This window comes from Equus caballus, chromosome 13, assembly GCF_041296265.1.
Source record: "Equus caballus isolate H_3958 breed thoroughbred chromosome 13, TB-T2T, whole genome shotgun sequence".
Classification (NCBI taxonomy): domain Eukaryota; kingdom Metazoa; phylum Chordata; class Mammalia; order Perissodactyla; family Equidae; genus Equus; species Equus caballus.
The window spans coordinates 35,049,034-35,072,242 of record NC_091696.1 but is presented as its reverse complement, the minus strand read 5'-3'; the positions used below and the strand labels follow the sequence as shown (position 1 = coordinate 35,072,242).

The 23,209-nt window shown below is 47.1% G+C and overlaps 1 protein-coding gene across 2 annotated transcripts in view; it reads right to left on the bottom strand.

Annotated features, from left to right (window-relative positions):
• Positions 1-2,964: 2,964 nt before the first annotated feature.
• Positions 2,965-23,209, bottom strand: part of COG7 (component of oligomeric golgi complex 7) — an 81,153-nt gene continuing 60,908 nt past the window's right edge. For both annotated transcript variants that reach the window (XM_001916245.5, XM_005598850.4), the window contains 5 exons: positions 21,764-21,904; positions 16,773-16,856; positions 13,104-13,218; positions 5,984-6,127; positions 2,965-3,374 (listed from right to left, as the gene is read on the bottom strand). In XM_001916245.5, coding sequence (XP_001916280.2) covers positions 3,208-3,374; positions 5,984-6,127; positions 13,104-13,218; positions 16,773-16,856; positions 21,764-21,904 — 651 coding nt within the window. In that variant the 3' untranslated portion in view covers positions 2,965-3,207. The remainder of the gene's footprint in view (positions 3,375-5,983; positions 6,128-13,103; positions 13,219-16,772; positions 16,857-21,763; positions 21,905-23,209) is intronic.

The following is a 23,209-nucleotide window of genomic DNA, read 5'->3' as shown; positions in this document are numbered from 1 at the left end:
ATTTAATTCTCATAACCACTGAGAAATATTATCATCTCATTTTACAGGTAAGTAAATTGAGACTTGGAGAGGTGAAATAAGGTACCCAAGATCACTATCATAGTAAGTGACAAAGATGAGACTCTAGACTCATCCTCTTGCTGCCAGTGGTCATAAGAACACCAGTGCCTTACAGGAGCCTGGGGCTTTCATATTTATTGTCTCATCTGATGCCATGGGGCAGGCAGAGCAAATTGTTATCTGTCTACTTTTGCCAGCTCATTGACCAAAGTTAACTTGAACTGACTTAAACTAAAAAAAGGGAATTAATTGGTTCTTGTAACAAAAGTACAGGCATTTCAGGCATGGCTGTATCCAGGGGTTCACCTAGATCTGGTGATTTCTCTAGCTACTGGCTTTACTTTCTTCTGTGTTGATGTCCCTCTCAAATTGGTTCTCTCCATGTGCTGCTCTTCCCCTCACTGTGCCAGGCTCCATTCCCTCAGCTCAGCAACCACAGTGGGAAGAAAGCTCCTCCTTCAGAGTGTCCCAGCAAAAGCCCCAAGAATGGGGCTCATTGATCCTCCTGGGCCACGTGCTCATCCTGAACTGCGAGAGGTTCTGTTGAGACACTTTGCAGCAGGAGCGAGAAGGGCGCTCCCTGCCCTAGAGCTGCCTGTAGGTGCATGAGACGGGGCCAGGTGACAGTGGGCGTCAGCTGTCATCCCTGCTCTCAGGGCAGTGCTCAGGCCCAAAGTGAAGATGGACAATGGCCCCATCTCTGAAAGCAGGCTCTGAGTCAGACAGAGGGGCATTTCCTCCATTTCTCCAGGTCTGGAAGAGACAAGTGCTGCTCTGTTCCTACACTGGGAACTTCAGAGCTGTTGAGGACTCAAAAATGAGGCTGGTAGGGCTCGAATTCCCCAGAAAATGGCATTCTGAATTCCCACCTCTACCCCAGAGGGGAGGCAGGTTATAGATACTGGAGGACTAGGAAATTCACGTTTATCATGCACTAAGGACATGCTGTTGCCTTGCTCTGTCTCCCTGGCTCTTCAAATAACCCTATGGTTAGGTGCCATTATGACCCCCATGTTTCAGATTAGGAAATGAGGCTCAGAGAGGTGAAGTGACATTCCCAAGGTCACACAGCTGGGAGGTGCAAAGCTGGGAGTTAAGCCCAAGCCTGTCCCCTCAACACCTATGGCTCTCGTGGACACTGGCCCAAAGGTCACCCCGAAGAGCTTTCCACTTCCCAGCGGCACGTCTCACCTTCCAGGTTTCCAGCTCTCATTTCTCTGGAGCAGGAGCTGGGCTCAGCCCCTGCCAGGGACAGTTGGTGATGCACCACATGAGAAACCAAAATATTTTTCTTTGTGTGGGTTCTCAGCTGATGCTCTTTCCGGGCCAGCAAAACTGGTTCCAAGGATGTGAGGACAGAATGTGTGGGAACCCCTGGACGACAGACCCAGTGGGACACTTGCCCTGGCAGCTGGGGGGCTGGTTCACGAAAGGCTGGGCTGGGGGGCTGCCACTCCGGAGGGCAGTCACAAGCAGGCTGACCCGCTGGGAGTCGGTGTCACGCTGCATGCCTCCCATCCAACAGTCAGGATGCAGGCGCACAGACGCCAGGCTCGCTCCGAACCCCAGGCCTGGCACGTGGCAGCTGAGTGACTCTGGGGAACTCCTAACCGTCTCCACACCTCTGTTCCTTGTGTAAGATGGACAATACTCCCTGCCTCCCGAGGCTCACATGAGGCGTGGGGGAGAGACAAGTCAAGCTTGCCCGTCCTGGAACACAGTGCGTGCTCAGCTCCCATAAAGGACTACAGAAGCCCCATCTGTTCAGGGCAGCAGCAAGCCCAGCCCAGGCAACCAATCCTGACTGTCTAAGCCAGGGTTTCTCTCCTGGAGGTGACATGGCCCCTGGGCCACATCTGGAGACATTCTTGGCGGTCACAACTAGAGGAGGAGCACGGGCATCCAGCAGGGAGGGGCCAGGGATGCTGCTGACCATCCTACGACGCACAGGACAGCCTCAGAACAACAGCTCTCCAGCCCAAAGGGCAGCAGCACCGAGGCTGGCAGAAGCAGTCCTGTTCCCTTCGTTCCCAGCCTCCCTTGCAGGTGGGGGATGCATGGGGACCAGAAATGGCCAGTGAGGCCTAGGAGCAAGTTGGCGGGGGCTTCTGGGAAGGCCTTTGCCTCCCCCTGTGGAAGGGTCAGGATTGCCGCTCGGCCGCACCCTCTCTGGTTTCTTCCTCCCTGGACACGGATGCCACACCTGCAGCTGCAGGAGTCGCCCTGCGAGGATGAGGCATCCAGCCTGGGGGAAAGAAAGGTCGAGACCACAGCGGGGCTGGTCCCTGTCCTGGCCGCCCAACCACTAAATCAGTGCCCATAGCTGCCACCATGTGACTTCTTGTTACTGAGAAAAATCAACGCCTATTTGTTTAAGTCACTCAAATTACGTTATTCTGTTACTTGTAGCCAAATACAATCTTAACAGATACAGAAGATATTGGCAAAAAACCTGACAGAATCCACATCATCCTGTGAGTTTTAAAAAACGAAAAAGGAAAAGCCCAAGTTGTTCCTTTGGCTACAGGACCTCGAGGCTCTGGCCCCTTCCTCTCTGACCTTATTTCCTACGCCTGCTTCCACGCTGCTGACCACGGACTGCAGGGTCTGGCCTGAGCTCTTCCCTCCACCAGAATGCTCCTCCCAGAGCTCTTTAGCACACGCGTCTCTCATCCTTTAGGTCTCGGGGTTGCCCCCCCACCTTATCCCAGCCGCCTTCCACCCTGACGCCCTCTTTGTCCCTCGCACTAACGTCTGACACCATCTCCTCTTGGTTTACCTGCTGATTCTCCCTCCCTCCTTTTCCCACTGCCGGCTTTCTTCCCGCCGCGTCCCCAGTGCGAACAGCACGGCACATGGGAAGGACAGACGCTCACTGAAGAAAGAAGGACGAAAACAGCCTTCTTTCATTTCACAGTATTTATTAAGTCCATTTTTAAGATCAGATCACTTAAAAAAATCATCTGAAAATCCCTCTTATAAATAATAAACCTCTAATTTACAAGGGTTTTTTTGATTATAATACGAAGCAAGTCTTTTTGAAATAAACTGCCCACTCCTGGGCGGGTTTGAGAGCGATTCTATTCTGGAGAGTTGCTGTGAGCCAGTGCCCCAGCCCTGACCCCCTCTCAGCAGCTGCGCGGCAGGTCAGTAGTCCACGCTCCGCATGGCGGCCACCGTGGCAGCGAGGCGGCGGGGCAGGCCTTTGCTGACCTGCCTATAATCCTCCGGTTTGGCCTTCAGGAGCGTCACGATGTTCTGGAGGGTGCGGGAGGGCTGCAGGCCCAGGGCGTCCATCACGTTGATCAGGTAGTCTGCGGGAGTGGGGAGCAGAGACACGCTCGACAGGCTCAGCACCAAGCGGGACAGAGCCCCAGGAGCCCTCCCCTGAGTAAGAAGCAGAGACCGGCCCCCAGCCCCCAAATGCTGGTGCCTGCGCTGCTCTCAGAGTGGGGCTTTCCAAGAGGGGCAAACCTGACGGTGCACTGGCCGGAGTCCAGGAACACTAATGGAATACGCAAGCGGCTGACGTCACCGCCAGCCCCACCACCCACCACACTTAGCTCTCCAGATGGACAGCCGCCCTTGCCTGAAGCTCTACATGGGGGATTCCTGGGTCCCCAGCGCTGCCCCCAAGGTGCCAGGAGACACATGAGCTTTTCTGAGCAGCTACCAAAGACTTCCCAGCAGAATGCCACCAGCGAAGACAAGTGGTGGCCTGGTACAGTGTAGGCTCCCCCACTTCCCGGCTAACTCCCTGGGGTACTAGTTAAATACAGATTCTGGAGCCCAGCCCAGACCAAGTAGAGAATCTCAAAGAGAGGGTCCAAGGCGTCTGTCCTAAAAAGCAGCCCCACGATTCTAACCACCAGGCAACGTGGGGTGACACTGGCAGAATGGAGAAGAGGAAAACCACGTTTCCAAGGTCGGGGTGACCTCGGAGAAGTCCTCCAACCTATCGAGTTCCTGCTTCCACCTGGTGCAGCTGCATTGTTAAGAGGATGGAATGGGACAAGGCCAGGACAGCCCCTGAGGCGCTGCAGGTGATCAATAAATGGTGTTGCCTTTCCTTCCTTCCTCCTTCCTGGGCGGGGACAGCCCAACCCGAAGGGAAGCATTCCACAGTGCCCTCTGTTCCTCCTCTTCCGGCTCTAAGCACTGGAGCAGGCCCCACCCAGCGGGTCCCTCCCAACTTTCTGATCACTGCCCAGGTTAATCTCTTCTCCCTGACTGGATGGGAGCTCCAGGCCTGGCCTGTATTTTCCCTTGTGTCTGCTTCTGGAGACCCAGCTCAAGGCAGAGCCCATAGAGGGTGCTTCCCTCTGGCTGACTCATGTCCAGCTCATGTGAGCTGCATCCCAGGAAAGGCACCACCAGTCAGTCAGGCACCTATCTCCTGCACGAGTTTACCCGTAAAACTGAGCTCCATGCGACTGTCAGCCAGGAGCTGCAAAGGTAGCCCCTGGTCTACCATGACAGTTTCTGTTTGGCCAGCACAGTGGTTTTGGTTTTATTTTAACATTTAATGCGAACATCTTGGAGGTGGCCACACATTGCCACAGACCTCACCACTCTATCGTGTTACACTTTGAGCTTCATGCATTAGCCTTTTCTTCCTGGCCCCTAACCACACTCCCTTCCAGTGCAAGCCCAATAAGCACAGGGCTGTCTACTTCTCTGTTGTATCCCATCTCCCAGCACTACGGCTGGCACACAGCAGATGCTCAATCAATGCCGCATGAGGAATGATGCATATGGAGGGGGGAGCTTAACAGGGTTAGGGAGAAATCACGTGGACAGTTGAAATCCACAGGCAATCTCCAAATCTCACTTCACTCACTAGTTCCGGCTGGTTCTCTCCTCAACGCTCCTGCCTGTACCAACAGGGACCACCAATGAGCACCTGAATCTCCCTACCTCTCTTCTCTGAACACTGTGCCCAGTAAGATGACGAAAAGCTGGCTGCTCCTCTGGCTGCTCCCTGCTGAGAGCTGACCATGGAATGAGCACAGCTCAGGAAATCAGGCAGCTGGATTCTAGGCCTGGCTCCATCCCTGACTGCTCTGGGCCCCGGAGGAAAGCACCTCACTCCTATGCCTTCTTCAGCAAAACAAGAGGCTGGCTTGGCCCTGTGGTCACCCAGGCCAAAGCTCTGGCTGGGTCCCCAGGGAGCTGATCTGTAAGGTTGCTAGCACCCTCTCCCCTGACCACCCCAAGAGCTGCCTCGGGTGAAGTCAACAGAATGATACCCAGAGGCTGGGGAGCCTCCCCAGCCACCTGCCCACAGCACCCCCACCCTCAGAGCACCACCAGGCAGTGGCGACCTCAGTGATGGTGCCATCAGGAGCAGGTGGGCACGCTCCTCTCTGACCTGGGTGGGGGGCAGGTATTCTAGATGGCCTCGTTATGCAGCTGCCCCATGCCTGTTTCCTTATCAGCATGATGGAGGCCAGGGCACCGACCTCACAGGGGAGTTCTGAAGATTGCATCAGGTGATGGGTACGAGCGCTTGGCTCAGCGCCTGGCATGCCTGGTGCACAGTAAGAGCTTAATCAATGTTAGTTCAGGTGATTATTATATAAATGGGCAGAAGGCAAGGCAGGGCAAAGCAGCATACACGAGACTGCGTCACTCACTTCAACTCAGCTCACTGAAGCTCCCCTAAGGGTTCCAGCCTCGGCAGCCTATCGGAATCCCCCAGGACATTTTCAAAATATAGATGTCTGGGCTTCAACCCAGACTTATTAAGTCAGAATCTCAGGGTGCGGGGGTTGCTGGAGAATCTGCATTTTTAACAAGCATCATAGCCAAACCCAGAGTTGAAAGTAAGAGGAAACCTGGGATGAGATCCCTGGAGGGTAGGGGAACCGACAGATGCAATGGCCAGAGCCATCCCTCCCGCCGCCTGTCCCCGGGGACCCACCAATGTCAGTGGCCAGCTGCTTGGTGGAGTGTGGCGTCAGCTCGGGGATCTGGAGGATCACGTCACAGTAGGTCTGCATCGTGGCTCTGGCGATCGAGCCCAGCCAGTTGTCAGCCATGTTGTCCAGCTCGGGCAATTCATCCCCTGGAAAGAGAAAGAGCGTCACCACAGAAACAGAACCTGCTCAGGAAAAACCCATCACCAACAGCTTTTACGGAGACCTGCTGGGTGACCTGGCCCACAGCATCTGCTATGTGCACAAACCTGCCAGGGAGCTCACGGTCTCGGTGGGAAACACAGGAAAGAGAAAACAAGTTCATCTTAGGTCAACTGGTACTGACTAAGGACAGCGAGGATTCAGAAAAGGAAGCAATCAGCTGAAGCAGAACAACCTGCATCCCCAAAGGCTGGGGATGGAGTGCGGCCATGCAGGCCAGGAGGATTTCTGCAGACAGAGTAAGAGGGAGGGTAGGAGGGGGACCCAGTGAGAGGAGAGCCCCACACGAAAAGTGAGAAGGTGGGAGGTTGGCACAGCCTCCCAGGAGACAGACAGCAACGGTCAAGACACAGGCAGCACAGCAGAAGTGAGACCTGGGTTCGAGGCCAACACTACCGCCAGTGGGCTAAGTTGACCTAACCTCCCAGGGCCTGTTTTCTTCATCGGTGAAACAGGGACAGCAACAGTCCCAGCTTACAGGGCTGCTGTGGGAATTACACGAGGCCCCCAGCACAGGGCCAGCCACACACTTAGTGCTATACACACAGTAGCTGTTAGTGATGGAATGATCATGGGAAGGAAGAGAGTATGTATAGGGAGCAGCGGGAAACAGCGATGAGGGCATAGCCCTGGTCATGGAGGGTACCCCAAGCATCATGTGGACCCCAGGCAGTAAGAGACAGGCTACAACTGCAGGTGCCCAGCAAGGTTATGACATGACAAGCCGTGGAGGGACAGCCAGTCAGTCTGTGCGAGGTGAAGGAGAGGATGGGGCAGCCATCCAGGCAAAGGAGAGGCTGGCCTGGTCTCTAAGGGAAAGGGGGAGACACCTCAGGGTAGAAATGGAAAGAAGGGGCAAAATGAGCCACATTAAAAAACAAGTATGGGAACAAGCAGTGAAAAATAATACATTTAGGAGAAGATAAGCAAAATGCTACCACTACTGCCTCCACTAATAATAATACAGAATATCAAGTTACATGTCAAACTCCATCTGCATAGAGCGGAGCCTGAAGGGCACCTGCGAAATGGAAATAGCAATGCATTCAATGGTGGGATGTGGTGATTTATTCTTTTAAAATTGTGATCTTGTTTTGTATCTAGCATCTATATGACAAATACAAACTGTCCTGTTTTTTAATTAAAAAACAAAACAGGACAAACATAAATGAGTGCAAAGATAACAGTGTGTAATCTCGGGTTTCCACTTTGGAAAATGACTGCTGGACCAGTGTGCGCGTGGCCAGAAACACAACTTGGCAGGGAGGCTGGTTTAGGGGTGAAGCTCCTTCCCACCGACTTTGACCTGATGGTAGAACAGCCAGAAAGGGCTGAACACACAGGCCAGAGCACCAACTCCCTAGATTCGACAGCTCTCAGATAGAAACGAACCAGAGAAGGAGGCTGCTGCCTCGGGAGACACTCTGGGTCGGGGGAAGAGCGCCCACACTGCACAGAGGGTGGCAGGCAGTCATTTGTTAACTGCATGAGTCCCATTTGCCGAGGCCCTGCTGTGTCTGGTGCTGCCCTGGGTGCTGGTGCTGGGTGGCCCTGCCCTTAACGCCCTCTCCAGCCAGGGGAGTCAGAAGGCCCTCAACACGGCAACGCCAGGGCTGCAGTAAGGGCGCGGTCCAAGACAGACGGGAGCCCAGAATCAGGAGCAAATAGCCGCGCTTTGCCTGGACAGATGGGCCATTTGCCAAACACACGCGGAAAAAGAGCTTTCCGGGCAGAGAACACAAAAATCATCTTTAAAGAGTGCTCACGACAGACGAGAGCACATGTGAGATGCTCCCACTCACGAAGAAGCATGTGTACATGTGGACCTGCAGAGAAAGGCGCGTGGGGAATGAGCGTCTCACATGTCACCAGGGGCTACCTCAGGGCAGATTTTTAATTAGGAATTTTTTAAATTTTAACAAGTTAAAAATTCCTTCTGAGTGGCTGAAATGTGAGCCTGTGGAGGCAGAGGAGTGAGGGAAAGGGAGGAGATGAGGCTCGAACATTCTGGGCAGGAGTGAGAAGGGCCTCCAGGGCCAGGCCAGGGAGGGGCTGGATAGTATCCCATAGGTTCTAGGGGGCCATCGGAGGTTTTTAAGCAGGCTGGGAATCATCAGCCAGAGGGTGAGGACAAGAACCAGGAAATGTAAGCAAAACAGACAAAATGCAGGAGAGAGAAGAAATCTCCAGAAGGCAGGGTGTTGAAAGGCCAGGCAGACAAAGTGCTGGGCTCAGCAACATTCGAGCTTCTCTTTGATTTTGGGAATGGTCTGGCCACAAGCACTTTCGAGCCATTTGAAGGCGGCCTCTTCCTGAGCCGCACTTCCCACAGGGCTGGCCCTTCCCGAGCGCCCACGGTGCAACAGCAGCTCATCAGAGAGGCCGCACCTGCCCACCAGACGACCCATCCAGAGCCTGAACACCCAAACCAGGAGCTGCCCCCTCTGCCAGTAATCCAGGCCTCAGAGAGTGCGGGAGCATCCACAGGGCCCAGCACTCACCCCGGCAGCACTTTCCTCCTCAACCCAGAATCACAGCTCCAGCTGCTGGCCACCTCTGAGCAGACCTCCCACCCCTCTGCAGCCCAAACTTGGTAACTCACTAAGGAAGAGGACCAAGACGAGCACAGAGATTCAAGACTTCCTGCCAGGGCCTTTGCTATAACCCACTGTGTGTGTGTGTGACCCTTGGATACACCACTTCAAAGTTCCCAAGTTCACCTCCCTCGTGGGAAAAAGACTCAGAAAGACTTTTAAATCTCCCTTCTACTTATCATATTGTTGAGAAAATGCCATTTATCTAAGCCAAAAAGCTACTGGCTGTTCACTAGCTGGTTCTTAAAACTTGCATTATTAAAATGCCAGAAATCCTTAGATTTTATACAGGCGTTCACTGTATGATTCTTTCCAATTTTCTGTATAGTTGAAAATTTTTGCAATAAAATGTTGAGGAAAAAAAAATACCCAGATTGGCTTGTTGTTGCGGTGGTTGTTAACGTTTTCAACCATTGTTACAATTTTACTTTACGGCTGGAGTCTTTTCCTTCTTAACAATGCCCAACCCAGTGCCTAGCACGCAGTAAACAGTTAAGAAACAGTTCTTAAGTGAACGAATGAATGAGGGAGTGAGTACAAACAATTACATGCTCACTAAATCTGTATACATTATTTGTAGTGGGACAATAAAACATTATGTTCTTCCTGGTGTGATGCAACAGACAGCAGACAGAGCACCACAGTTTTCTTGCCAAAGAATTTGAACCTGATTTTAATCCTTATCAATAAGAGATACACAATGCAGTATATATGGGTGAAATAACATGATGCCTGACATCTGATGTAAATACTCTAGCAAAAAACGTGAGGGAAATATATGAAACAAGAAGCCATTCCTGAAGTTGGATGATGAGTGTCTGGGGCTTTGTTGTACTGTCTCATTACTTTTGCATGTGCATGTGAAAACTTCTATGAAAAAACGTTTTCTAAATTTTTTACATTTAAAAAGTATATTAGCAAATAGATGAAAATAAAAATCACTTATATAACCTCATAGCCCTTCAATAATTACTATCAACATTTTGGTATACATATATTTTTTTACACACAATAGAGAAATATATTCTTATAAAAAAATTTTGGACAATACAGAAATACAGAGAGTAAAAAGTAAATCTCTTTCACACTTTTCCTCCCACAACCTGCCCAGAGGGGCCACCGAGACCAGTTTGGTCCGTATTCTTCCACACCTGCTTTCCATGCTTTCACATGCATGCATACATGTAGAAATACACAGGGTTGAGTTTTTTCAAAATGGAAGTAATATTATATGTGTTATTTGGCTTCTTGCTTTTTTGTTTTAATAATATTTTTGAAAATCTCACCTGAAAGTCCAAAAACAAAAGTTCTACCTCTTTTCTTCTAAAGAAAATTTTTACATTATGGATACATCTCAATATACTTCCCTATTGCCCATGTAATAGACATTCGGGTTGTTTCTCATTGTTCGTCATTACAGACAACTCTGCAATGAAGCTCCTCACATGCACCTCTGTGGGCACATAAACATGGATTTCTCTAGAATGGACATCTAGAAGAGGAACTGCTGGGTCAAAAAGGGTGGGTTTACTTTGACCCTTGATAGAGACCGTCCCCCAGACAGCCTTTGTCAGTTTATTCTCTCATTGACAGAGTCTGAACTGTGGTTTTCTTCTTTGTTTACATGATGAGACTTATCATACAGACGGAAGAACGTAGAAAAACCATCACATGGGTTTTAGAGAACAACTATAAAGCCAATGCCATTGCAAACACCTCTCTGGTAAGAAAAAGGCCACTGCCAGTACCCGCAAGCTCCCACACACCCCTCAAGCCCAGCAGGCAGCCGGCTGTCATCTAGACCCCAGGGAACCCTCTCCCGCCCTGCTCTGCAGCCTCTCTCCTCCCCGAGCATGCCTTCCAGCTCTGGCTGTATGGATTCTTTTCGTCGTATTTCTTTTACCCAATAATGTGACTGTGAGAATCATCCATGTCATGTGTAGTTGTAGCTCATGCATTTTTAAGATTGCACACTATTTCATTGCACGACTGTATCATAATGTAGGTATCCATTTTGCTGTTGCTGGACATTCGGGTTGCCAGTAGATTGGGGCTATTACCAAGTCACCATGAATATCCTTATAGATGTATATGTATATGTATATGGAAGAGATTCTATGGCCAAAGGGTATGCACAATGTCACTTTTACTGGAAAATGCCAAACTGTTTCCAAAGTGGATATACCAATTTACAGCGGTGGATGAAAGTTCTCTAGTCTTTTCATCTTGCATTTATATATACAGCAGTTTCTTAAATAGACTCACACCGTATATACTATTTTATATCTATTCTTCACACTTAAACGCTTAGAATATCTGTATAAGTCATCAAATATTCTTTTATAATATCATTTCAATGGATGTACATTAAATTAAAACTACATGTACATTTCACTACATGGATGTACCCAAATTTTTTAACCAATCTCTACAGTTTTACATTTGTTTTTCTCTTCAGTGTTTCACTTTTATAAACAATGCTAGGATGAACATTCATAGAGTTACACTCACGATTATTTTATTAGCATAGTTATCTAGCAGTAGAATTCCTGATCTAAAAGGGCATACACCTTTCTAAGGTCTTTGCTGGGATGTTAAGCAGCCCTCCAGACGTTCTAACTGTACAATTTAAACCGTTCTCCTCCATCTTGCCAATATTAAGTGTAAACACTTTAAAATATATATATGCATATATAGTCAATTTAATAGGTTATAAAATGGTATTTCCTACTTGTACTTGCAGCTATTTGAGGATTATTGAAGTTAAACATTTCTTCCTATGTTTTTAGGTTATTTGAATGCCTTCATGTTCTTTACTTATTTTTCTGTGGGGTACTCATGGTTTTCCTACTGATTTGTAAGAAACTTTCATAAAATGAGGATATTAACCATCATTAATCATATATTTTGCTATTTTTTCCAGTTTATCACTTACTTTTCAATTTCCTTTACAGTTTCTACCTGTTTCATTTCAAAAAGTCTTCCCTTCCCTACCCTTAAGATAAATTTATATTCACTCATATTTTAGCTTAGCAGGCTTCACATTTTAAATAGAATTTTTTTTTCAAAAATTATATGAGTCCTTAATGTTCACAATCCCATGAAACTTATGAAGGTTTTATTCATATTATTTCACAAACGATTTATGGAAATTCAACAACAATGCCTAATCTCTATGGGATAAAAAGCTTGATTATTGATTCAAGCAAACATACTGATTATCCTGAATAATTCCTCTTTTATCCTCTTTAGTTTTCCTTTTTGATGTGTCGAAGTCTAAAAGAGAGGTACAAGATTTTCTCAATACTAACGTGGTTTTGTCAAATTCTCATTCTATGTCTGACTGTTTCTTCTTTATATATTTCAGCACTGTTTTATTTGACACACAGCATTCCTGACTACTATAGGCTCACTGTGGAATTCACCTTTTACCAACATAAAGAATCACTTTGATCCCACTTATCATCTTTCGGTTTGAGTCAACTTCATCTAATAGCAACGCAGTCATCTACTTTCTTTTTATTTGCTTTTACATAGGATGTCTTTTAGCATCTCTTTATCTTTAACCTGTTGACGTGATTTTATTTTCTGTGTGGTACCCTCTCTTGAGCTACTGAATCTTTTATATACCAAGTGATTTTTTTCTGTTTGATCAGTCTTACAGAGGAAGGCCTATAATGCCCAATATTGGGAATAAGATGATTTTTGATCAGAGTATGGGGTCCCTGTTCAAATCTCTCAGGCCCAGATATTGAGAAAAAGGAAAAGTTTTAATTTATTATATTTTTACCTTGTCAATTTAGAGACCCAGGAGCCTTGGGGTGTTGGGAACAAGCTACAGCCAGAGGCATCTGGAGAAGAAATGTTACCTCTGTGCTGAAGAGCTGATGTCTGTCCTAACCAGGAAAACCACTCTTATGAGGTGCCACTTTACTTGGCATGTGGCCCACATAGCAAGAACACGCCCAGTGGGACCCTTGCCCTGTGACCTCGCTTCCACCACCACCGAGTGCTTATGACCCGGGGCCCACTTGCTCCTGCCTCCCCAGCTGAGGGGCACTGGTGGAGCTCACCGAAGGGTGCTCTGCATAGGGTGAGACAAAGTCAGGACGGCTCTTTACTTAATGCACCATCCCGCAGAAGCTCCTCAGAGTGTGAGATAAGGGAACTCCAATCCTCCCAGTCATTAGTTCATCCTCTGACAACTATCACAGTGGCAGTCCGGAGATGTGTGTGCTGAGGGTAAGGCGCTAAACTAAGCACGGCATGCATGGCGAGCCATAAGCCCTTTCCCGCAGGTCTCTCTCACCTTGCTCCGGAGGAAACGGCAGTTTTCCGGCATGCAATGCTAGCTCTAAGGCAGAGTCCTCCTGCGTCACAAACGGCTCGAGATTCAGGGGGAGGGACATGATATACTGCCCGATCTGAAACAAAAGAAAGTGCTTTCAGCCTGGCATGGATGTGTACAGGTAATTATGTCGTGCAGTACATCCTTGTGAAGGCAAATGGCGGACAGACAAAACTGCGAGACCTGGGGCAACCCAAGTCCGATCTTCCCAGTGTGTAGTAGGACTGTTACGGCAACAGCTTACAAACCAATGGAAGTTTGCGTGGAGATTACAGAGTCATCCTTCTCACTAATGGCCTCAGCATTTCCGGAATGCATTCAACGCCAGCTCTACCCCAAATGAGGTAATAGATACCGAAGTGCTTTGTAAAATTTAAAGCTTTGTGTAAATATCAGTTATTATCACTGTTCATAGACAAAAAACCAGTAAGCTGCTAATGTCAACAAGCACACAGCCAAGAAAGAATTTATATCCTGCCTTCTGTGTTTGGGTCCAGGTCTCTCCCTTCTAGGTGATTTAACCAGGAGAAGGAAGGAATTTTGTTGGGAAAAAAGACATTTATAATTATAAATTAATTTGGAAAGAAAACTATATTGTTTTCATAACATAAACTATGGAAAACAAAAACTGACAAAACCTTCTTAGCTGGTGGGGAATTGCAAAAGGTACGGTTACAAGACATTTGGGACGAGCCCACAAATAATAGTGTTTGTCATGTGTTTGTCAGATGCACATGACTGTCATCATGTATATATTTTAGACATCTATTTCAAGTACAACTCATAACTGTTTTGTGTTTTAAGGTAAGTATATGCTTTGTTTCAAAATACAGCTCACTTTCAGGTTACAACAACATAATATATTTTTTTAAAAAAGGTCTTTGAGGCTGTTGATGCTCTTTTTAGCTCCATATTCATTCCATACAACCATCTCGACATTGAGTTGATACTGCTTCTCCAAGCTGAAGGTCTGAGGACTATCAAAGTGAGATCTTCTCAGTCTGGCCTCACTCACACCTACACAGCGGCAGGCCCCTCTGAGAGTGTGGCGTCCAGAAGTGAGCGCAGACTCCAAAATCAACCCAGCCCAGAGGACTGCAGGAGAAGACACTCTCGTTTCCAAACACGTTGTGTAGTTTGGCTGCAGTAAGTCTAAACATCCTATGGTCCATGGAGCTAATAAAAAAATTGTTAGTTTGGTCTCCCTTTAAAGGGGTACACAGATGGCAAAATAAATTAAATCAGCATTTTTCCTTTCATTTACTTAGTATAATCTTTCACTCAAACCAGAGAAGTGGCGACTTACCTCACTAATAACAACCAACACTGTACATTTCAGCCTGAAAATGGCAACAAATTCATCATTTTTCCACAAGGTTGGAGGAAGAGAAGGGTGATTTCTGGAGCTCGAATTTCTCCATTCTAATTCCATTCAGCAAGCACTTCCTGAATACCTAGTACATGTAAAGACCCTGGGCATATTCCTGAGTTTGGTACATCTTTCATCTGTAGCCATAACCTTTTGGCTAAATCCACAGACCTAGTTTTACTTGAAATAAAGCATCATCATCATGACATCTTGCATCTTTGCTGTTTTTAATTTTTCAAAGCATTTTCTCCTATTTCACCCTTTATAATGCTCACACCGTTCTGTGTGGTGAGGGCATTCAGTAACAAGACAAACTGTCATTTAGGTACAAAATTTCAATAATAGGACCTCTCAAACTTCAATTAATTGGCCTTAGATTGTGGGGATCACTGTGGTTCCTAGACAGATTCCATGATTCCTGGTTTCTCTCAGAAGTTCTATATATATTTTTTGGAAATCAATGTGGAAAGGGATGTTTATGATCACACCTGTGGATAGTTGTCCACTATTCTCACATATTCAATAAATGCTCCTTGATATCCTGTTTGAGTAGCTCAATGACTCAAGAAAAATAAAAAGCTTTGTGGTCAGAAGGACTTGGGTTGTGTTCTGGCTCTACCATTGTGTCACCTTGGGCAATTTACTTAATCTGTCTGGACCTTGGTTTCATCATCTCTGAAATGAGGATTATCTCATACTTACTTCAAAGCTTCAAAGCGCTGTGGCGAGAATGAAATTGATACTGTGTGATACATATGTAAAGCGCCTGGTGTCCTAACAGAGCAGCTGCTGGATAAAGGGCTTCCCACCCAATTCCCATTCCTCAGAGCCTCGGGGCCTGCCTGTGAAACAGGACTCCTGCCAACCAGCTCACCGAGTTGTTGTTAACACAAAATTCTGTCTACACCGTGCACTATCTCACAGCATCGATAAAAGCCCAGCACCGTCCTTGCACACACTGCATGTTCAGTAACTGCTCCTTTCCCGAGTTCAGGTCATCAGCCCCCAGGACAGTATCCACAACTCAGGAGGGTCGCAGCAGGTGGGAAAGGGCCCTGGTCTGGAAGCTCACTCTAGCCATCCTTACTCCTCTACCTCTCAGTTTCTTCAACTTGAAAATCAATTCAACAACCTCTCAAGTCCCTCCAGCAACATCATTTCCTGAATTAACTTAGATTATAATGCATATGGACTAGATTCCAAAAATAAGATTATTCCATTGGTTGTAAAGACCAACCCACATCTTAACAGTTTCATCAGCACAGGATATTGGGTAATGTCCTGGAAAACAGAAGGAAAACGGTTGCTATTTTGGATTTGACGCTGCTCCCATTGAACAGAGCGCAGAATGCCTTCCATTCTACTTGCTAGCAGGATCACCACGCACATCTTCTGCCTATACAATATTTACTTTTAAAATCCCTTTGCATCTATTACGACAGAGTCATTCCTTACATAGGGGTGGGTTCTAAAGTGAGACAATGAGGCAGAAATTGTCTATCTCAAAATCACCCCCGAGAATCCCAGAAATCCCCCACAACATGCGGTACACACGACTGGGGTATATTCCTCCTCTCGAGTATTTCTTATGCACACTGACATTTCAGAGCAGCTGAGCTGGAGTGCAGGAAGGAACGAAAGGAAAGGCCATGTGCAGATGTCTGGGTGACTCTCAACTTCCAGGGGTGAAGGGAGAAGGAAGAAAGGACTCAAGCACCCCTGCTCTTCTGCGGGGCTTATTCTGTTCTTTTTTAATGTTAAGCCTCTATAACTGCAATTCTTGTTAAGAGATTTATTTGCTGCTGTGAAATTAAATATGAGAGCACTCAGCACAGGGCCTGGCACACAGTAGGTGCTCACACAAAGTTTGCTGAATTTGACTTCACCCCTATACACACACTGTTCTCCTGAAAAGTCAGAGAGAAGAATCTGGCCATCTGCTTCTTGTTCTCCCAAGTCAGAATACCCTCCTGGACCCACGCTCGGATGCCCTCAGGTACCGGCTACACCTCATACTGGAGGGAGGGGGGAGGGGTGGGAACGTGTTAGGTTTTGCAATCAGCTTGTTTCATCAGCTGACTTCAGGAAATCAGCTGCATTTCCTGAAAATGCTGGATCTGGATGTAGATTACCCAAAAGCAAAGGTCCAGACAGCACTGATGCGATAATGACTGCTTTACTCAGAAGGGCCGGAATCAAAAGCCAGGGCGAGGTCTGAAATGTTATGACCACCATGGAGAAAACCGCAGAGAAGCTCTTACATGACTGATGTACTCGAGAGGGGTGAGACTGAACGTGGGCAGGTCGTCGGTCAGGGTCTCTCCAATGCCGGCTGTGTTCCAGCTCTAGGGAGGGAGGAAGAGGAAGCGATCACTGTCATTGAAGCACAGGAAAGTACTACACGCCAGAAAATACACAAAGAACGCAGCCTTCTCAAAGGTGTCATCTTCGCTCAGAGATGGCCTTTGGAATCACCACCACTTGGCAGACCAGGGATGCCTCCTCTTTAAATCAGCACTTTGAAGCCTGCCACAGAGAACGGAATCCTTTCTCTCTCTCTGCGTTCCTGGAGATCCATAAAATAGCAACTCCCGCCTTCTCAACTGAACTATTTCATGGGAATCAATCCCTTTTGTTTATCTCATTCTGAACATGAAATGAAGAGAGCTAGATATCCTTTGGCCTGAGTTTCTCTACTGAGTAAGGCCATCAAGTAAAAAGCTGTTGGGTGCAGGGAGCCCCACAAACTCTTGGATCTTCAGGACTCCAAAGAGACTAGGACCCCTAAAATCCTCCACAGAGACCACATGTAAATCCCACATCTCTCAGGGGAGGCTTGGGAAGCCCTCTCCAGCTGCAGGGATATCCAAACCACTTTCACCACTCCTTCACTAGGCGAAAGCTGCTGCTTTCATCTCTACCTGGCTTCGGGACCCCCTTCTCATCTGATTCAGAGCCCAGAGGGAAAGGGAAAGGAGGGAGCCTACAAGCCCATCAGCGGCCCTTTGCCCTCTTCATGAGCCCTCTGTCTGGGGAGACTCCCAGCACCAAAATGTCTTCTTTTGCCATTTAAAGTGGCAACATCTGTGACACCACTGTGCGAGCCTTCTCGGAGTTCCCTACAGAGGGAGACCAGTCACCGGCACACAGGTAGTTACACACGTCCTGTTGCAGGGGCTCTCTGCAGCCACCTGATGCCCCACCTGGTTGCTTGATCCTTTAAGTAGCATTACGGGAATGTAATGATCACATCCACCCCTGCACTTCTAGCCCAGGCCAAGCCTCAGCTGTCCTCCCCAGGCTCTCTGGCACCAACGCAGTTCTGTCAAATTTTCTTTGCTCTGGACGAGTTCTTTTCTCCCCCACCCCTGCCCCTACAGTTTGATAAACTTGTTCCAGCTTGAGAATCCTCTTCCATTTCAAAATGTCCTACTTGCTTTCAGTTAGCTCCCACCCCACTGAGAAGGAACGCTCCCATCATCCTCCGGTACCAAGTGCCCAGATGTATAGCACCTTGTGCTGGGCATTGTCAAGAGGAGACTAGGAAATTTAAGACGTGGTTCTTGCTCTCCAGAAGCCCCTTGGGGAACCAAGACCACCTGACACACTCTTACCCTGTAACCCCCACTCTTTCCCCTGCACACGCACGGGTGTGCATGCGCACGCATACACACACACACACGCAGACTTCCACCTCAAGAGTTTTCAGTGGCAGACGCAAGGTTTTATGCAATCAGAGTTCACAGGAGCAAGAGCTCAGGGTGACTAGGGAAGGGGCTGGCCACAGGACGCATGAGGTGTCAAGAGAGAAGGCTGGAAAGAGAAGATGTAGCTTTGAACTCTAGACTAAGGAAAGTCTTTATCTTCAAAAAATAAATTGAAAGGGAAACTGAGAGCGAAAGAGATGGAAGGGCAACCACAGTTCAAAAGAGACATGAAAGACTTCTCAATCTCAACGTGCAGAACTCATCTAGATCCTGATTCAAACAGTTATAATATGACATTCATAAGACAATTGGAAATTTGAACGCTGATTGATGGTATTAAGGAGTTATTTTTAATGTTCCTTTTTAGGGGTGATGATGGTATTGTGATTGCTTTTAGAGTTCTTCTATTTTAGGTAAGGAGGTATATATGAAACACGATGGCCAGGAGTTAGTTGTCATTGAAGCAGAGTGATGAGGACGTGGAGTTCATTATTTTCTTCTCTCTACTCTTACATATGTATGAAAATTTCCATAATAAAAAGTTTTAAAAACTAGATTATCATACTGGCCTTGGGAAGCCAGGTAAGGGTTTTGAATGGGGAGAGACAAAAATCAGAGCAACGCTTTATGAAGGTTAATGCAGCAACTCTGGAGGACTGAGGGTGAGGAGGCAGATGAAAAGCTCAAGAAACAGCTCAGAGATGATGAGAATCTGAACTAGGGCAGTGGCCACAGAAACAGATGGGAGACATACTGAAAAAGAAGGAACAATACAACTTGGTGGTAAAGTCATTGGCAAAGAGGGGTGCAGCAAGGAGCAGAGGTGGTGACGGTCAGCTAAGCAGAGATCGGGGAGGAGCAAGACCACGGGGCAGGACAGGAGCCAGGGCCCAGCTGTGGGGAAGACCAGCGCGACGGAGTGCATTCGAGGGACCAGCACTGTGGCTGGAGGCCCTGGGAAAGGCTTCAGAGAGGAGATGGGAGGAGTGATGGCAGCGGTGATCAGGTGAGGGGAGAGGGAAAGAAGAGCCAGAGTGGAGGAGTGGTCTTTGGAACAAGAGTGAGACAGAGTGCACCGAGTTAGGGAGGGGCTTAAACAGCAGACAGAGAAGGTGGACTTGAAGACGCCAATAGGGAAAAGCTGTAGGTTATTTTCCAATTGTTCAAAATTTATTTCAGCTTTCCTTTGAATGGGCTTTTCTACCCATCTGTCACCAGATAACACAGGTAAACTTCAATAATCTATTTTGAAATGGAATATAGTGTTGGTTAATATTCTTATAATATAAAAGGGCAATACAATTTGCTAGCAAACATTAAAAACAAACATTTAATGACCAGGGTTTAATTTTCAAATCCTTAAGGCGGAAGTGTTTGCCTTTGTATTGTGAGCTCTCAGGCCGGCGGAGAACTCCTCCTAATCCCCAAAGCCGCCTGCGCCCATTCCCAACAGCCAGGCGTGGTGGTGAGGCCTGGAGGAGATTAGAGCAACCAAGAGCCAGTCACACTAAGGAGCTCTGGAATGCAAAAGGAGAGGTGAAAAGGACAGGCAGGAAGCACCAAACCCGTTTCAATGTAGAACTAAGACGAAATAACTGGGAGAATTAAGGTTTCAGAACATAAGGTCAAGATACTAAGCTTTGACAAAATAAAAATAATTAAAGCAACCCAACCTGGAGGTTGGGGAAAGGAGATGAGAGATGGAAGGAATGCTAATCCCCTCATCCTTCAGAGCAGGTGAATCAATATTGTACCCATCTAAAATGGAAACGCAGTTAACAAAAACAATGACTCCAGTCTCTTAACAGTTTTCATAATCTCTTCTTCTTAATCTTGGAGAGATCTTCTGGGAACTAACACCTTTTGTGGGGAAGAAACTATTATCTCAAGTTCAACAATTCCTTTAGTTTCATTTAGTTTATCCTCTTTTTCTAGTTAAATTCAAATAAAATTTATATTGTATACACTTTGTTTTAAAAATAGCATGCGTAGCACAATTCCATTTCTCCTTGTGGATCTAATAACTACTGATGCTCGTCCAGCCTTCAATATGTGAGTGGGCAGGAAGTGACGTCTGGGATGACGAACACCATGTTTACATTTATACCAGGTCCCACATTTTTAGATGGTGTGATTTTGAAGGGATTTATTACTTTTTTCTTTGTACTTTCCTGTATTGCTGCATTTCTAAAAATGAAGATATGCAATTTTTATTTAAAAAAATTATCATTTCCCTTAAAAAATGAGAATCACAGAAAGGAAGAAAACCACCACTTATTAAGCATCTACTCTGTGGCACGTGCTGTGCTAAATTCTAGCATAATCAAAGTCTCATTTAATCCTCACATAGCTGCACAGTGAAAATGACCACATCCCCATTTTAAAGGTCAATGAGGCTCACAGAGGACTTGATAACCTCAGCCATGTGGTCCACTGAGACCACGGCACAGCTGACCGTCGTCGACATCACTCCTGCTACACTGTGACAGCAGTGGCTCTCCTCCAGCTTTACCTCCTCCCTGATCCGTTTATAACTGCAAAATCTGGTTGAAGTGGATCTCATGGCATTTTGCATGGAAAAATCATAATGAAAATCACAGAATTTCAGAGACAGAAAGAACCTTGAAATCATGTAGTTCAACCATGTCATTTTCTGGATGGAGATTCTGAGATCCAGAGACGGGCTCAGACAAGATCATACAAGTATGCTTTCCAGAGGGTAGCAGAAAGCGAAGAACTTGTAATTACACCACACGATTTCTTGTTGCTTCCTAAAAGGATCTCTTGGTTACTAAAGGCTCGTAACTAGATCTTCCCAAAAGACTATCTTTTAAAAAAGAGTGAAGCCAGAGAGACTCGAGGAGAAAGACTAACCAGGGGACTGTCCCAGGAATTCAAAAGGAAAGTGATGAGATCTGGACCCGGGGAGACAGAGCCAGTAGAGAAAATATTACTGACAGGCAATTCCTTGAAAAGGAGTCAGGACAACCAGAAAAGAGAGGAGGGTGAGAGGCAAGGAAAGTGAGATGCCAGGCAGAGCCAAACAGAAAACGCAACAAGGACATAAAAGAGCGGAACCCTTCAAACCTCCTCAAAAACACCAGAGCAAACCTAGTAAGGCACTCCCTGAGGAAAGTGCCAGAACCACCACTCCAGAAACGCTTGTGGCACAACCACAATTCAACTTCCCGAGACAGTTAGCTCCTCTGCCCTGCCCCAACATATCCAGTGGCACATCAGCTCCCTTACTTCTCCCTGAGAGGGCTATGCTGCTCCAAATGGCGAAAGTTAACTGAGCGACAGTACTAACCCCAAGAAACGGTCAGAAAATAAAATCTCAGTACCTACAATTAAGATAAGAAATTCTTGCTCAGCAATAAGTTGCAAGGGAACAGTGACTCTGAATGGTGGGAATTCTAGCCTAAGAAACTCAAAGTGGGCTCTTCCTAAAGCTCTTGGGGGGGGGGGGGTGGTTAAGCCCATACTCAATATGCTTGAGAAGGAGGCAGGGCCCAGGGGCATCTCTGTGTCAGTGGAAAACTCACGTCCATCTTGGAAATGAGAAGGAGCTGCTGTTTGATGCGCAGGAAAACCGAATCAAAAGCCAGCTGGTGGGCCTGCTGGTTAAGACGAGTCAGGGCCGCCCGAGATGCAGACAGCAGGTTGTGGTTACTTGATCCTTTTTCCTAAGATAAGAAAATGCAAAAGACAGGTTGTTAGGCCTTGAATCCAATCACGGTATTAGCAAGTTAAACATTTTGAAAAGCCACTGAGAGAAAAATAGTGAGAGGGGTTTCCAAACCTGGCTGTGCCCCAGAACCCCCTGGGGAACATGCTGAATTATCTAGATACACAGGCTCTACTCCAGAACTACTGAATCAGAATCCAGCAGGGGGGCTGGCCCCGTGGCCGAGTGGTTAAGTTCGCGCGCTCCGCTGCAGGTGGCCCAGTGTTTCGTTGGTTCGAATCCTGGGCGCGGACATGGCACTGCTCATCAAACCACGCTGAGGCAGCGTCCCACATGCCACAACTAGAAGGACCCACAACGAAGAATATACAACTACGTACTGGGGGGCTTTGGGGAGAAAAAGGAAAAAAATAAAATCTTTAAAAAAAAAGAATCCAGCAGGGTTCTGGAACCTGGGAACCTATATTTTTAATTCACTTTCCCAGGTGATTCGGGTGCATTCTGAGCTAACATAAGCTCATGGATTCGCAGTTTAGGAAAAATTAACCTGTGACTGTCCCTCAGGGATAGAGGAGGAAGGAGAAAATGATCAGAAGTATCATGGATAAAGAAGAGTGATGGATAGAGCCCCGACTCCCAGTGAGGTCAGGTCATTTACACTCGGCTGCACTCCAGAGTATGTACAACCTGTGTGAGTCCCAAGGAATTCCAAACAGCCTGAGAAAACACAGAGATGGAAAATGTAACCTTAGTTTTGCTATGAACCGATAACAACAAACAGACATAAATCAGATTAGCAATAAAGATAAACAGAGTTGCTGTAACCTAGTCACAGAAGCATGGATGAATGAACTTGCAGAATTGCTTTAAGAAGTGTTTGTCAAGCTCAAAAGCAGCCAGCTGGTGGGCCAAGGTGCAGAGGGATGGGGGAGACCCTGCAAGGGCAATGCTGAGGCCTCAGACATGTGCAGAGGCACACTGTGCAGTCACCCCCATAGCTCAAGGCCTGTCAGGATCATTTTAGATTGTATTTAGTGCTATGGGAACAGTAATGTCTCCTCTGCCTATCACCAAGAGAGTAAGCTTCAAACTGGACCAGGGGGATAAGGGGATGATTCTGTAAAGGATGCTATTGCTCTCTTAGAACCCTGGGGCCATTCCCAGGGACATATGTGGCTTATTCCATGTGTTGGGAGGTTCACCTGTCCCTGGACCCCAAGGGGCCCAAAGTTCAAAGTCAAGGGCAGCTTTTTTCTTTTCTTTTTTTTTTTAGGAAGATTAGCCCTGAGCTAACACATCTGCT